General features: G+C 50.3%; 2 protein-coding genes across 2 annotated transcripts in view; both read left to right on the top strand.

Annotated features, from left to right (window-relative positions):
• The window catches only part of HOXA4 (homeobox A4), a 4528-nt gene extending 2826 nt beyond the window's left edge, over positions 1–1702 (top strand). Inside the window, exons 3-4 of the mRNA XM_024755007.1 lie at positions 8–111; positions 664–1702. Of these exons, the coding sequence (XP_024610775.1) occupies positions 8–111; positions 664–1016 (457 nt within the window). The 3' untranslated portion in view covers positions 1017–1702. The remainder of the gene's footprint in view (positions 1–7; positions 112–663) is intronic.
• HOXA3 (homeobox A3) overlaps positions 1–15494 on the top strand; it is a 30922-nt gene that overhangs the window by 9436 nt on the left and 5992 nt on the right. The window contains 2 exon segments of the mRNA XM_024754981.1: positions 3175–3354; positions 7547–7629. The gene's annotated coding sequence lies outside the window, so the exon portion shown is untranslated.

The raw sequence follows: 15494 nt of genomic DNA, 5'->3' as shown, positions 1-15494 counted from the left end.
GGGGCAGCGCCCCCGCGTGCCCGCTGCTCCTGGGCGACAAGAGCCCGCTGGGCCTGAAGGGCAAGGAGCCCGTGGTGTACCCCTGGATGAAGAAGATCCATGTCAGCGCCGGTACGTGGCGCCGCTGGGGAGGCGCGGTAGGGTGGGCTGGGACCGAGCCCGGGTTCCAGGGTCGGGGCGGGGGTCGTGGGGAGAGGCCGAGGGGTTGGGGGCCTGGGGAGGGGAGCCCCCAGCTGGCTCTAGCTACAGTGGGATGTGGGTGTGTGCGCGCCAGCCAGCCGCCTGATCCCAACGTGAGAATCCTTTTGTACTCGGGGTCCCTTTATCGGGAGATTTACGAGACGCCAAACTGTTAGGGCAGTAATTATAGCCCCCATAAATTTAATTGCCCTGGCAGAGGCTTCAGGCCATGTGTCTTTGAAGCTTTTCTTCAGCCCCAATGCCCAGCACTATTCTTTATGGCTCTCGGGTGTTTCCCTTGTCAATAGCCTGTGAAACATTTTCTTTGCCGTTTTATGTATCTTGCGTGAACTTGGTGTCAGGTTATTATATAATGATGATGTCCAATTGCTCTTCCCCCACCCCACCTTCTCTTTCCTCCTCTTTTCCCTCTCTTCCACTCCCTCCTCCTTGGCTTTCTCCTTCTGGGTTATGGGCTTTCAGTCAACCCCAGTTATAACGGAGGGGAGCCCAAGCGCTCCCGAACCGCCTACACCCGGCAGCAGGTCTTGGAGCTGGAGAAGGAGTTCCACTTTAACCGCTACCTGACCCGGCGTCGCCGCATCGAAATTGCCCACACGCTCTGCTTGTCCGAGCGCCAGGTCAAGATCTGGTTTCAGAACCGAAGGATGAAGTGGAAGAAAGATCACAAACTGCCCAACACTAAGATGCGATCCTCCAACTCGGCCTCGGCCTCAGCAGGCCCACCGGGGAAACCACAAACTCAGAGCCCACACCCGCACCCCCATCCTCACCCCCACCAGGGCGCCTCCACACCCATTCCCTCCTCCATATAATCTTCCAGAGCTCTAGACCAGTTCTTGCCCTCACATGCTTTTCTTTCCTCTTCTGCCCCTTTCCCATCCACCCCTCCCCATCTGGACTACAACAGACCCCAAAACAAAACTCAGCTTGGTGAAAAGGATAATAAAAGGTGAAAAGGATAATAAAAAGAAGACATTTTCTGGGTAAGAGTGTGAGCTGGTTGCCGCCCAAGAGAGGACAATGGCCAAGATGCTGACTAGTGGGACAACCTGCTGGCCTGAACAAGGCTGCCAGGTTTGGGTACCTGAGAAGAGCCACTTGGCATCAAATACTTTTGAGATGGCTAAAGTCAGTCGCACAACCCATGCTGACTGGGGACATGTACGTGTATATTTGTTGCAAGCAGAAGAAATCAGACCCTTTTCCTAGCTTCCTTATTTCCCCTTCCCTCATTAAGGCAGCTCATACAAGCTTGTACCGAACTGAATAAATGAGTAGACATTGTGGACCTCACAAGATTATTTATTTCTCAGAATGTACAGAGCTTGATGGTAGATGTGACACGTTCGTTTCCTTTCCTTTCATTTATTTAAAATATTGTTGTGGAGATATTGTTGTCTTTTTCTGAGGCACAATCTTGGGGGAGGGAGAGTGCATTTAGACCCATGTGCAACTTTACAAATTGTGGTGTGGCTCTATAGAAAGACATGTGCTAAGAATAAACTCCGTTTAAAAAACAAAGTTCTGAGACATATTTGTGTGTTTCCTACTTTTAATTTAAAAAAAATTATCTCAATTGAAATGGTTGACCTTGCATGTAAAATTCCTGTAGATGGCTTGAGTTGCATTCACTTGGACTAACTGCTCACATAATTTGTTCAACTTGAGCTGAACTCTTGTCAAGTTTGACCCACTGTGGGAAAAGTTCCAAAGAGCAGGAAGGCTCTTGAGCTCTGAGAGGGCTCCTCTTCCCAAACTTGGCCAGGCTTTCAGGCTTCAAGTCTCTGTAAGGCATAGAAACGTGTCCTTCTCTGCAGTGAAAGGTGAAACTGCGCAGTGCTGTGGGCCCAGGACTTTCTGCAGCTGTTCTACATGCTGAACTCTGAGCACACTTGGAAAGAAGTGGTCTCTTTGGTATTTGTTGCACCTTCACGCTTAATCTTTCTGTTCCCCTGGAGATAAAAACTAGTTTGTGCAAAGAGTTGAGATTGCTTTTTGTTTCTTGGCTGTTTATAAGGTTCTCTTCTTCACTAACTACAGCTTGGGATTTTTGTTTGTTTCTTTTTCTTTTCTTTTTTCTTTTTTGAAGCAGGAGCTTTCAAAATAAACTGAATTTTCCCAGTACACCCTCCAGAGTTTCTTCTGAGGAAAGAAAAAGCATAATGACACCTTAAGCAAGGTAGACCTGGGAGTATTAAGTGCTGGAAGAAAGCCAATCTCTGAACTAGGGTCGCCTTCCTCAAATGCTCCTGGATCTTTCTGCGCAACCTAGAGATCTAGACTCAGAAGGTTGAAATCAAACCCCATTCTCAATCTTCATAGCCCTAGTATTTGTTTACTGATTTACAAATTAGTAAAGAGGATTTAGACTTGGTTGTCACTGAAGGGAATACTCTGCAACAAGATTCAGAAAACCAACAGCCACTAGCCCCCAAATATTAGAACTGTAACCTGGCTTTGAATGAGTGTAGTTTTTAGTTCACGTAACAATTTTAGCAGAGATGGGAGGGGGGAACTCACCTACCTCTGCAGTATCAAGAGGATTTTTAAACACATTTTCCCATCAGAGGCTAACCATCCTTAGCCAGTAGTCAGTGCTGTTACCCCTTTCGCCTCGGCTGCTCTGTGTGTGATAACAGGCAAGGGTGATGGTTCTCTACCTGGGAGCAAACCAGATCTGAGAGGAAAGTGGACACCAGTCTCTGAGGGGCCACCTCCTCTCCCCAAGAAAATTCAGGGGCAAACAAATACACTTCTTCCCAAGTCAGGCCAAACCTGGCATAAAGTGCATTTTATAAGGTGCCAACGGGTGCCAGGGATTTCTGGAGGCCCTGCAACTGCTGCTAAAACTTATTAACCCTCCCCCTACTACACTCACTTGTAAAACGAAATTAAATCACGCTGAAAATAGCAATTTCCCCAGGAATCATTAATCACCTCATACAATAAATACTCTTTGTAATTCAACAGCAATTCTGAAAGGCATTCTCTGGGAAAAGTCTGTGGAGAAGCGAGGGATCTTCTTGAAAATAATGTGGTCTCGGGCGAAGACCCAGCATCTTGGCTGTCTGCTCAAAAAATGCCTAGACTCTTGGTGGAAATTGAGTGTCGAGCTGCAAAACCTCGAATGGCAGATTATCATCATTTAAGGTAAATTCTTATATTTCTCCTTGGTGAGGAAGGAGGGGTACGGGGGCATTCATTAGCTTCATACTGGGGGCACTTGTATAGGGGTGGAAGGGGTAATTTTCTTTCACTTTAAATCTATCCAGGAAAAAAAGAGGATCGAGATTGTTTTTCTAATATCCCAGAACAAAATGGCAGTTTTTGCCCAAGCTGTCTTGATTATTAAGGTATTGGTAAGTTTTACAAAGCCAAAGTTACCCACAATGATCCAAATGATTATGTCATTTCTTCAAGTGTTTTGCCTGCTTCAGATTTGGTCTTTAAGGGAGTTTGTTATAACAGCTTAGAAAATCCCACTTTGTGCTTCAAAATCGTTCATTGTCTGCCCCTTGCTAGGGCAACCATAAGAGTTCACCCAGAGGACAAATTTTCTATCTCATTAATTTTTTTTTTAAAGCGGACCCTACTGGCCCCTCAAACCCTTGGCCTTTAAAGACAGTATTTTGCGTAAGCTCTGTAAGCCTCCTACAAAAATGACCCTTATACATGCTCCCCTCTTCTTTCTCTCTTTTCCCCTCCCTCCCTCTAACACACACTCATCTGCTTTAGTCACAGAGCCACACTGCGCATGACTCCGGAGGTAAAAGTTTTGTCAACATCTGAAATCAACCTAATCGGATAGGAGACACTTTAATGGTCACAGTTTGAATTAAGTACTTAACACTCTCCCCCATGAAGAGAGATGGCACTTTTCAGGCTCTCTTTCCTAGTTTTGCTGAAATCTACGATATACCCGGTGTTTTATTACAGCAGGAATTCAACTGTGACAGGTATCGTAGAGTACTTAATACCCAGGATGGACCTCCTGGGAAGATTACCTAGATATGTGGAGAGTGGGCCCTCCACACAGCATCTTTGACTTTATATTCACCTGTCCCAGGGTGCCCACATTCCCCCCACTTCTCAGCCTCGTCCCCATGGGATGAGTATCACCATCTCTCCTCTGTCCCCCTGCTTCCCTGAGCTTCCAATCTGTGCTGCTTTTCTCACCACTGCCTTTTCTACAGCCCTTTCAACATAGAAACATATCCACGGCTCTTTGGAATGGAAAGAAAGAAAAACCCCCGAAGAATCACTGTAGCAAACAGAAACCTGGGACTTCCTGTGTGAATGCGTTGGCTCTGTGCAGGCAATAGGCTGTTCTTTGTACTCTCTTGGTCTCTGCATCCCTAGCTGCGGGCTGGTATTGAAGAACACAGGCTTACCTTTCCCAACAGCTGCTCCTGTTGCCCCTTGTCTATATTATACGCTGGCCCAAGAATAACTGCTTCCTCTCTCATAGAGTAAGGGCTGGGAAGGAGGAGGAAGAGAGTGTGTTCTAACTCCTTGATAGCATCAGGGAGGCTGCTGGCGCTGTTGTGAAACATTCTAGTCAGAAACTTCAGTCCTGGAACTCTGGCATCTCTTCTTCTCAAGGCCCCAAACTCATGGGGGCCCCTCTCCCCCACCCCTGCTTTCAGGCCAGTCCCACCCTCTCTGGGATTGATTCCTGGGGCTAAAAGAGATCCCCTGATTGAAAGGATGTCCAGCAGCAAAAGAGATCTGGAGGCTGTTTTGGTTCAGTCTTCTCAGTTTACCAATGAGGAAACTGAGGCAGCTGAACGCTTCCCCTTCACGTTCTTTATGTTAATGAGTGTGTAGTTTGAACAGAGTCTTTGGTCTCACCTTGGGTAGGGGTAAGTGTACAGACATCTTTTCTCTGCAGCAGCCTGGAATGGACATATGCATCTGAGCTTACACTTGAAACAGAGGGCCACAGGTGTCCAGAAGCCAGGGAAGAAGGGTGGTTTCTTGCCTGATGAGACACCAAAGCAGCTGGGGAAATCATGTAACCAAACTGCTTTAGCCAGTGCGCTGAGACAGGTGGGCTGACCTCTGGGCTCAGGAGGGGACCAACATCAGGGCACCTGACTGTCCACAATTCTCCTAGTCCTGGAATGACTAATTCTACTATGGCTGGCCCTGGGATTTACATGGCGGTGGCTTGCCTGGGAGCGGGCATCTGCGTTTCGGAGGCCTGGGAACTAAAAAAGTTAAACAAGGATCCTGGTTGCAGCAGATAAAGGTGTAGCGCCTGTTCGAGGGAGATATTGAAATTGTAATCTTTGTGGTCACGTGACTCATTAAATAATTAATGCGGATCATCAGGAATGGATCGGAGTCGTCAGGGCTTCACTAGGAATGAATCTCTCAGAAGTGAGTCCCCCAACTTCCTATTTGATTTTTAAAAGCACACATACTCAGTTTTGTATCCAAAGGCTTTTTAACTCCTTCAGGAGTGGTGGAGAGAGGCCGTCAGCGGCCAGGACCGGAGCTGGCGGGCCCACGCTGGGTCTTGGGGCTTTTCCTGCAGGGGTTCTGTGAGTCTGTGGAGCGCGCCGCGTCCGGGCAAACGTGAGTTCGGGCTCGCGATTTCTGCGGTCACATCTTGGCTTTGGTGATGAAGTGGGACGGATGAGCAGACAGTTGGTAATGTTCCGATTCACACTGGGGAAGGCTGCAGAGATACCACAGAACGGACGCGCGGCTCTGTCCAATTTTCCCGGTGTTCATAAATCACCCGCGCCGGGCGAGCGCCAAAAACGCGGAGAGAGAGGCCGCGGTGGTGGCGGCCATTGCAGAGGGAGAGACCTGGGCAGCATCTCTTTGTGACTCATTAGTCTGAACGATTTATGGTGGAACAGCAGCCATGAATATTTGACTTGGGGGTAAGGAAGTAGCAACAACAATACTCACCGTAATAATGACAATACTCCTAAGCGTGAGGGGGTGGGGGGTGTCGTGGTGGATCGTGGTGCAGCAGATCCGTCTGGGGCTAAGCTGAGTGGTAATGTGCAGGGTAGCTAAGCCCCACCTTGCTCAGGGTCAGGCCAGGATCCCCAAGGCCAGGGGGCGCTCCCTTTGGGGACATAGAGGGCAAGTCTGAACAAGAGAAAGGGCCCAGCATGGATTCTGAGTCCCAAGTGCCTGATGGACAATGGGGCCTGCAGGTCGAGGTGGTGGCAGAGGGCAGCTACTGCTGGTGTGCGGCCACTTGTTCAGTGTGCTAGAGGGCCCTGAAGCCTGAGGGTCAGGGTACTTACCGGCTATTTGGGAGCCTCTCTTGGTACTATCAGCAGGATTGCATGGACGCGGGACAGCCACTGGGGCTAATTTAGGCAGGCTGGAGTGTGGGGATGCCACCCAGGCCTGGGTGAAGGGTTAGTGGGGCAGGGACAGAGCTGTGGAAGCAGCCGGCCCTTAGAGTCCCAGCCCAGCAAAGAACTTCTCCAAGCCTGAACCCAACGCACAGGAGGATTCTTTGTCCCTCCTCAGAGTCTTCCCCCATCCCCCGAAAGTTGGCTAGTTAGAGAGCAAGAGAGGGTCGCAAATATCTTAAGGAATGAGGCTGCAGCGGAATTAGGGCCTGGAGCGGCTCGTGGCTGCTGTGCATAGGGAGGCTGGGTAGGGCCCCCAGATCGGTTATTGTCTGATGCCCGCATCCTTCCCCGTTTCCCCCACTTCCAGAAACCATAACTGGCCTACTCTGAGGGACTGGGTACTGTGGTGGTCCAGCCAGCCCACTGGGACGGAGAAAGGATGCCCCAGGGCTTTAATGAACCAGAAGACAAAACCTCACAAGACTGCCCCAGCCCATGGGCTGAGCTGGAATCTGATTTCGCGCCAAACAGAAATGAACACTATTAGTGAGGTTTCAGGAGAGTCCGTGATTGAATGCTCCCAGACAAGGCTTCCCTTTGTTAGCAAAAGAAAATAAAGCGTGCATTCACATCCCCAAGTTGAGGTGCGAGAGGAGCTCTCGCAGCAGAGCGGACACCAACAGAAAGCCTCTTCCACCTTCTTGTCTTCCTCCGTCTGGTCCATTTTCTTCCCGCTTCCCCTCCCCCCCCATAAAAAGAAAAAAAAAAGAGTGTGGGTGCGGAGATGGAGTATGTATTTATTTTACAAAAATAAATCATCATCTTCAGGCTATTTGTAGACCGGAACCTTTCAAGCAATGAGTGAGCCGCATGGACGAGTGCCCTGGCGACTCCTCCGTGTCCGCGTCACCCCGGGGGCCACCCTGGTGCCCGCGCTGCCTTCGTCTCGGCCTCCGGCCTTCCAACTCCCTTCCTCCGCAGCCGCTGTTCACCCTCTGCTGTTTGTTTGTCCGCAGAGCGCCCCGACACCGGAAACGGCGGTTCCCTGAGCGCTCGGAGCTGGAGACACTCTCGAGTTCAGTCTTCGACATCTTTCGAGGTAAGCGCTGCGTCAAAACTCTTCACTGCCCCGGGTTTCGCACCGGGCCTTTGGGCAGGAGTTTACTTTCCGTGGCAGCTGCAACCCCATGCCCTTTGAAAGAGGTGCTGGTCAATATTTAACTTCAGAGGAGTTTTGGGGCTGGTTCCCCTCAGCTGCACGCCCAGCCAATGCGGGGCTCTAGCGGACAAAGCTCTGCCCCAAAGCCGACCTCGTACGGAGGGGCGGTTGCATAGACCAAAGATGTGTGTCTGTGTGTGGGGCAGGGGGCTCAGAAGGGTGTGTTTGTCCCCTCCGGCATGCCCCAGACAGACCAAACCGCTACAGGGAACAGCAGGGCAAAAGCAAGTAGAGGCCACTGGCGCGGCGGCCGCTGCGTGGGCTGCTCTCCTTGTGGACTGTTTGCGGCGCCTGCGGAGACTGTGAGCTCGGCAGTTGTGGCCAGTCCCAGCTCTGCGTGGAGGAAACTTGTGTCGCCGCCTTGCAGTTTCTTCTATCGTTTTGCCTTTTCTTGGCACGAAGGAAGTTGCTGTATTTCAAATGTGTAGACCATCGCAGGCAGCTGGGCTTCTGGGTTTCTTTAGCCGGGCTGATCCGCTGATCCTCCTATACGAAAAGCACGAGTTTTGTATGTCTCGGCGTTTTCTTTTCCTATTTGGAACAAGGGAAAACTCTTTAAAATTCTTTTCAAGTTCTGGCTTAATTTGTTCTCTTAGTTTGGGATGCAGGGAAGTAATTACTGTGGTTTATTACCTTGTAAAAGATCCATAAATTTGGTGCCTATTTGGGGGAGGGGCTGCTGGAATAGCTTTCAAAAGCTTGGGTTGAAAGAATGGATTTGCTTTGTGCTTTCAGGAATTACTTATTTTAAAAAGTTTTCTGAGATTTTTATCTTCTATTCCCTAGGCCTCAGCCTTCCCCGAAATCTGCTCCTACAATAGATATCAGGTTGTTAATTAATCAAAACATGCTATTCAGTGTTGCTCTAAGACTGATATGGTATTCTAGATACAATTATTACTTTATCAGATAGGAAGTAAACAGAGTAATTGTAAAGCTGGTTACGTTCTCAGCTACTGTATGTCTGTTTATACCAAGTATAGATGGAGCATTTCAGGAATTTGCAACTCAGTGTGTACTTATGATTTGCATCTCTGCACACAACAGAACCACTGCATGTGTAAATAGTTGCAGAGGTCTGCGGCCATGTGTATAAAATGATATACACATCCATATGTGTCCAGAGAACTTGGAGCTCATTTGTACTGTAGTTGCACCCACAGGAAATATCTCATGTTAAATAATGATCTATAATCTACTCTATCTCACTCTCTCTCTCTCTCTCTCTCTCTCTCACACACACACACACACACACACACACACACACACCCCGTGAGCAAAGAAGGCCCTACCTAACGCTGAGTAGAAAAACCACTAAAGTAAAGGGAGAAAAATGTTAAGTGTATTTTTGACAGAGAAATCAGATTGCAGTGTTTGAATACAGATATAGCTAATCTGCCAACAGCCTTGCAAATATTGACTCAAGCTCTGTATCCTTGGTCACCTGCTCCTTCCAAGACAACTTCACGGCTATTTTGGCTCTGGTGCACGGATCCAGGGTATGTGTCCCCAGCCCTGGCCAGGTTGGGTGGGGGAGTCAGGAGAGGGGGGATTGGCAGCTGGGTTTCCCAACCTGGGCTTAGATACTTGAGCATCTCTATTCTTGTTCTCTGGAACTGAACCATAAAAGACCCACAGCCTTGCTCCAGGAAAGTGGGTTTCAGAGTGGTGAAGGAGGACTCTCAGCTGCTGGTTCCCCGGGGGCTTGCCCAGACCAAGGTCTCATAGCGAAGCTGTTTTCACCTCAGAAGTTAAATTTCCTTTGACTTGCTCAGATTTTTCCCTTCACATCCCACCCAATCACCCCATCCCACCCCAAGTCGTTAATGTTAATTGTTAAACAGCAGTTGGAGCATTAACTGGGCTGTTAATAGCGGTATAGAGGCTCCTGGCTGGAGCTGAGATGCTGCTGGGCCTTGCTGGCGTTAAGGCATTTCTCTGAAGCAGTACCAAAGACTTCTCCCATTGATTTATGGCCTCGGGAGTTTTGGTTTGCTCCAGATTGCTCTGAGAGTTCTGAAGGGGGCCCCTTCTCATCTTTGAGTCGAAGCCTGTGCAGAAACTTTGGTTGGGAGCAGGCAAGGGGTTTGCCAGGCTATCTGGAGAGCTCAGGGTGAAATTGTGTGTGTGGAGGGGTAAGGGGAGCAGAGGACAGTGTATTAGTTGTCTGAGTCCTCGGGGAACTGGAGAGTGCTTTTTGAAACCAACCTTTGGTCCTGTCCTCTACCCCCAAAACGTGAGAGAAGCAGGTTTTCACTTTGGGTTCTTACTTTCTAGCTTGTGGCTTCGTTCAGAGCTGGGAAAGTTCACAAAGAGGTTCTCTCCCAGCTATCCCACAGACAGAACCTTATTGGAACACTACCTCTAGCTTAGGCCAGGGCTTACTTCCAAGGGATTCGGTCTCCTCCTCTTTTATTGCCCTTGTGATTTGGACATCCCCATGACCAGGCCCCTTTGCTGAGGGCCTTACATTCTCACCAGGCCTCTTCTGCTCCTCTGTGGGGGAGGAGAGGAGGGAAGGAATCATGCACAGCTTCCGGCAGCTGCTACAAGTGAGTCCTCACACTTAGAGAGGCCTAGCCAGCTGAAGACCTACTCTCGAGGAACAAAAGAATATGGCATGAGGATCTTACCACCTCAGAGCACTCCCCTAGTTCAGAAACTAAGACCTGAAAAGAGGAACTTTTTAGATGGCTCCTGAGAGGGTGAAGTGTTAAAGTCAGTGGATGGTGTCACCAAGCAGAAGGTAGGAGTTGGAGTGGGATGGGGAGGGGTAATGCCAGGTTCTTCCTGAGCTGAGTTGGTCCAGTTCAGTTTCTGATGGTGGACACAGAGTTGTCTTGGGGGAGGGTGGGCAGACTTGTCTGCAGAGAGGGTCCTAGATTGTCTAGTAGGTTAATTCAAGGGATGCCAGCAAAGGTTGGTTCTTTTTTTTTTCCTCTCTTGCAGAGACAATTAGATCATTTCCCCTTACATTTTTCATCATCAGAAGCTTATAATTTCATGTATCACTGAGCTATGCACTAAGGAAATGTGTAAGTACAGATTTGGCCAGGGCGCTTGGTCCCTTCAGATTTAGCAAACCCTGACCCACCACTCTAGACCCAAGCATCTCTCTTCTAGGGGGTTCCCGTCGAAAAAAACCAACTGGACTTGGAGGAGGTGCTTCCGCCTTTTGTCAGGTAATTATGGGCCTTTTGGGTTTCTCCAGTGGCTGTGGTGTATGGTGTGGGTGTTAGCAAACTCCATACAATGGCAGGCCATTAGGGAGTCCACTGACTAGGCCAGTCCTTATTGGGTTTTCTTCTGGAAACAGGGCTAGTGCCTTGCCTTTTGACACACTGGCCAGCGGGCCAGGGGAGACTAGAGTGCTTGGGTGTTCTGGGTTCAGTTTATGTGTGAGTGGAAGACTGTAAGGAAAGTTCCGTGGACTATAAGAATGGAGATAGAATTGCTGTTCCCTTGTGTCTGGATCATGTGTAAAGAAATATAAGTGGAGATAAGTGGCCTTGTGTGGCACGTGTTGGGGTGGGAGGAGATGCCCCCAACGTCCTACTGCCCTAGACAGTGCTTCCCTTCCCCATTGCTGGTCAAGGTCCCCCGCTTCACCTCCCCAAAAGCTAAATGTTCTGCTTGGAAACCTAGTTCCTTCAGTGATTCCCTATTTCAAATAGAAGGATTTAAGTTGACGTATGACCACGTGAGCACATAATACAGCACATTATTGTGGCATTTGGAGCGGAGACCCGGGCGGGCTTTGCCTGTGATTACGTTTTCTAGATTCTCTACAGAGCGAGAGCTTTTCCCCCCACCCCCTCGCACCCACCTCCTCCTTCTCCTGCCCCTTCTCCGGAAAGCGCTTTCCTAGCGGGTTGCAGTTTTCAGCGCTCATGGAGCAGTTCTGGGCGAGCTAGCGATGGGACTCCAGGCCACACCAGGAGGATGGAATTTATTTTAAGGTATTTCCGTTGATTGTTCATATGTAGAGTGAGTTATGGCTGTGAGAGACAAAGGTCAGGTGAGGAGACCCTTGTTCAGGGACAGGACCCTCAGCCCTTCTCTCCCTTTGTTTCTCCCTTAGAACCGAAAGCATTTGAAAGATCCCCAGTAGCGCCTCAGACTGAATTTAATTCCTTGGAAAGTACTGGGGGGGCTGTAAAGGAAGGGGCACTCGGGGGCTACTAGGTGGGCCTGGTGGCCTCCAACGCTCCAGTGGCTTTGTCCACTGCATCGGGGCTTGAGTCCCAGAAGCTGAGCCCCAGGCAGAGGGAGGGTCCCAAAGCGCCGGCTCAGGCCAAGGTGGCCCACGCTGTGCTCGCTGGACACGACTGCCTGGAGGGGGTGGGGGCTGAGTGAAGGAGAAGGGGGATCGCGCCCCATTTAGCCGTGTTTGCCGGCCCGGATGGAGGGTGAGGGCTGACCTGGACAGCCAGAGCAGCTGGGAAAGGGAAATCAATGAGCGTCCAGATGCGCTGCCATTTTATTGATGGTGCTTCAGGCCACTTTGTTCAGTGCTGGGTTGCAGGAAGCGCTTTCCCACTTGCCAGACTGAAGGAGCTAGACCCTGAGGACTAGCCATTGTTTCCCTGAGCACCCTCTGCCCGAGTAGGGGTGGAGAAGGACAGCTCAGATCTCGGAGAGGCTTGGGGTGGGGGCAAGCGTGCTGAATGCCCAGAAGCTCTGTTATTCTAACATTCAGGAGACAGAGAGAGCAGGGAGCTGGAGCTGCGTTTGGGCTTCATAATGCACAAGGCTTGGGCGCCCCCTTGTACGCCCTCAGCCAGCTAGGAGGGCTGGAGGACTGGCTGGTGTGCCCTGGGCTGGAGGGAAGTCTGAAGGCAGATTCTGCAGAAAGCAGAGGCAGACATCTCAACGGTTTCAGAGCCCCAGAAACGGTGCTGTAGCCAGAATGGGGGCAGAGAGTTAAACAGTGTGCTTCCAAATTACTGGGAAAGCCTGAGCTAACTGGGCTTTAGGGACCCAGCACTCCCGGAAAGGATGGAAACTCCCTGAAAAGGTGATGGAAACTTCGCTTTCCTTTGCTCTTGAAGCTCTTGGAGCAGAGAAAACAGATGCCTACAAGGAGTCGGGAATCGTATTTGTCTCCTGACTTAAAAAAAAAATCTTATTTCGTTCTGCACTGGAAAAAAAATCAAATCAGGTTTCCCCTACTTGAGTGGGATTTACTTCCCCAGACGGAAGGGCTGCTTCAGCCCTCCCCCGCTACTGGCCCAGGCGCTAACCGTGTTTAACTGAGGCCATTTCAAGTGCTCTAAAACACCCCTTGGAAATAAAATGTAAGCTTTAATTGCTGTTCAATTACTTGTCAGCATTTCATATGATTTATGACCCAGTTCTGGTACATTTTTGACCCAGTTAAAGACTCATAAATAATATAGTTTCGCTAGAAAGAATGAGAGAGGGAATAGAAGAGGTTTGTTAAAGGCATCTTTTTATTGTCGCTTCAGTGCCAGCACGCGGAATAAATATCTAGGGATGGACTCTTGAGCTGACTCTGTATAAAAGTGTGCACAGAGAGAAGGCAGTAGTGGCGTTTATAGAGAACCGGTTGGCTTTTCCTCCACGGAAAGACCTAAAGCCACTCCATCATAGCTAAACAACAGCTATACTTCTTTAAAAAAGGCTAGTCCCCTTTTACCCTCAAAATGCCAACTTCAACCTCACAGGCAAGCTTATTTCCTCATTGATTTTCCTCCCCAATCTGGGATTTCTATGCCTCTTCTTGCCAACAGTTATTCCTCACCTTCCTGCCTGGCTGCATAGCCAGCCGTGGAGCCACCCACAGGCCCTCGCAGATAAGTTCACAAAGAGGCCCCTGTGAAGGGTAGAAAGGCACCAGCGCACCTCCGCTGTTCCAGAGATTCTTCTAGTGCTGAGAAAATGTTTTCTTCTAGTCCACATGGGCGAGGGATGGGGGGCGGGGGCATGGGACTTAGGGGTATTGGGGCAGCTAAGGGGTCCTCTCCCCAAAGAAAACCTCAGCGGTTTTGGCAGAGACGGGTGCATGGCTGCGGGATTTACCTAGAAAGGGCGCGGCGGCAGCGGCGGTGGAAATCGACTGGCGATATTTTTCTTTTAAAAAGCAGTAACAAACAAAAATCCGTCAGCTATTATACATTATTATTTTTAATCACCTCGCCTGCCTAGCTCCAAAAGCCAATCTGTTGGATGTCAGCAGAGAGGCCTGGACCCGGGCAGTCTGCGTGCCAGGCCGCCAGACCCTAGTCCTGAGGTCCAAGCCCTACTTCTGCCCGCCGCAGCCCGCAGCCCGCAGCCCAGAGGCCACCTAGTCGGGGGCGGGTGGAGGCCCGGCCCGAGCTCCCGCCCCGGCTTTCGCAGGGCTCCGGCGGCTCGGCGGGTCCAGTCCCCGCGTTTTGCCGGCACAGCCCTGGCGCCGGCGGAAAGGTATGCGCCCGGGGTGCCCCATCCCTCACCTCGGCGCCCTGGGCCATCCCCTCCCCCGGCAGGTTCTCACGAAGAGCTGGCCTTCCCGGCAGCTGGCTTAGCTGAGAAAGCGGCGAGTCGCGTCAGCAGTTTGGAGGAGAAAGTGCGGGTTGATTATTGACCCACGCCTTCTTTCTTCAAATGCCACATCCAACCCGGCCGGTTTGAAGAGAAAATGCCGCCCAGCGGATTTTTGCGGCGGCTCTCGCCTCCTACGCTGCCTGGCTACCCCTTTCAAGTCGCGCTGGAGCAATATGCCATAAGGAGCAAGTGTTTGCTGTTTTGTGTTCTGTTTACAGCTTTGGGGCGCCGAGTCATAAATCTTGCCCAGCCATAAATGACAAAAACCATTGGTATGCATGAGGCCACCCTGGCCCGGAGTGCTTTTTGATTTCTCCCTTTTCCCTTGGCTTTGTTTTTGCTCTAAGGTGACACTTTGGCTCCCTGACAGTTTAAACATACTACTTATATTTTTAACACCTTCCTTTGAGAAGGACCGGCCGCTGACACCTTGGAATTGCACGAAAGCTCCATTTCTCTCTTTTTGCCACACACATATCCTTGCAGAGTTCACTTCTGAATCTGGGGAGTTGAGGGAGGCGTTAAGGAGGAGAAAGACCATCCATTTTCCTTAAAGTTTTGGCAATGTTACCAGGCACATCGGGCCTTTGCTCTGCTCAGCGTCCCTATCTACCACCAATTAGGGAAGAAAATATAGGTGTACGTTCCCGCGGGGGGTCAGAACTTTATCTGTCTTTGCCTGAGAGTGAGCTGCGTGTTTGAACTGTGAAATGGGCACAGAAGAGCTGGAGACCCAGGATTCTAGCACCTTTGTGTGTACCTGAGCCCAGAGTGTCCCATTTCACGGCCTGGACAACCTGCATCTCCCCCAGGCTACTTCCCTCCCAGCCGCCAGGATTTCAAGGGTTTCTACTTAAAAAATATAACCAAAGACACCCCAGTTGGCTCTTGGGGCAGTCTCCCGAGAAAGGAGGCCCTATCCCAGCTCCCCAGATACTGGCTTTGAGGTTCTTGGATTGGGGGTGGCAGGTGAGGTGAGGTAAACTGCCCAAAGTCTGGAGAACTCTCTTCTCCTGGTTCCGTCATCCCTTCGCCCCGCAACTGGAAACGTCCAGGGCACAGGGTAAGGTGGTTTCCTAAACGGATTCCTAAGAAAGAGAGCCCCTTTGTGAGAGCCGTTTGTCCTCATTAGCATAATTTTCCTGGACTTCAGTGACGCCTAGGAGCGGGGAGAGGGAGGGCGGTGAGGGTTGGGGGGA

The sequence above is a fragment of the Neophocaena asiaeorientalis genome, unplaced genomic scaffold, assembly GCF_003031525.2.
Source record: "Neophocaena asiaeorientalis asiaeorientalis breed wild unplaced genomic scaffold, Neophocaena_asiaeorientalis_V1.1 scaffold36, whole genome shotgun sequence".
NCBI lineage: Eukaryota > Metazoa > Chordata > Mammalia > Artiodactyla > Phocoenidae > Neophocaena > Neophocaena asiaeorientalis.
The sequence above is the reverse complement of the archived record's forward strand: the minus strand, read 5'-3'. Positions and strand labels throughout refer to the sequence as shown.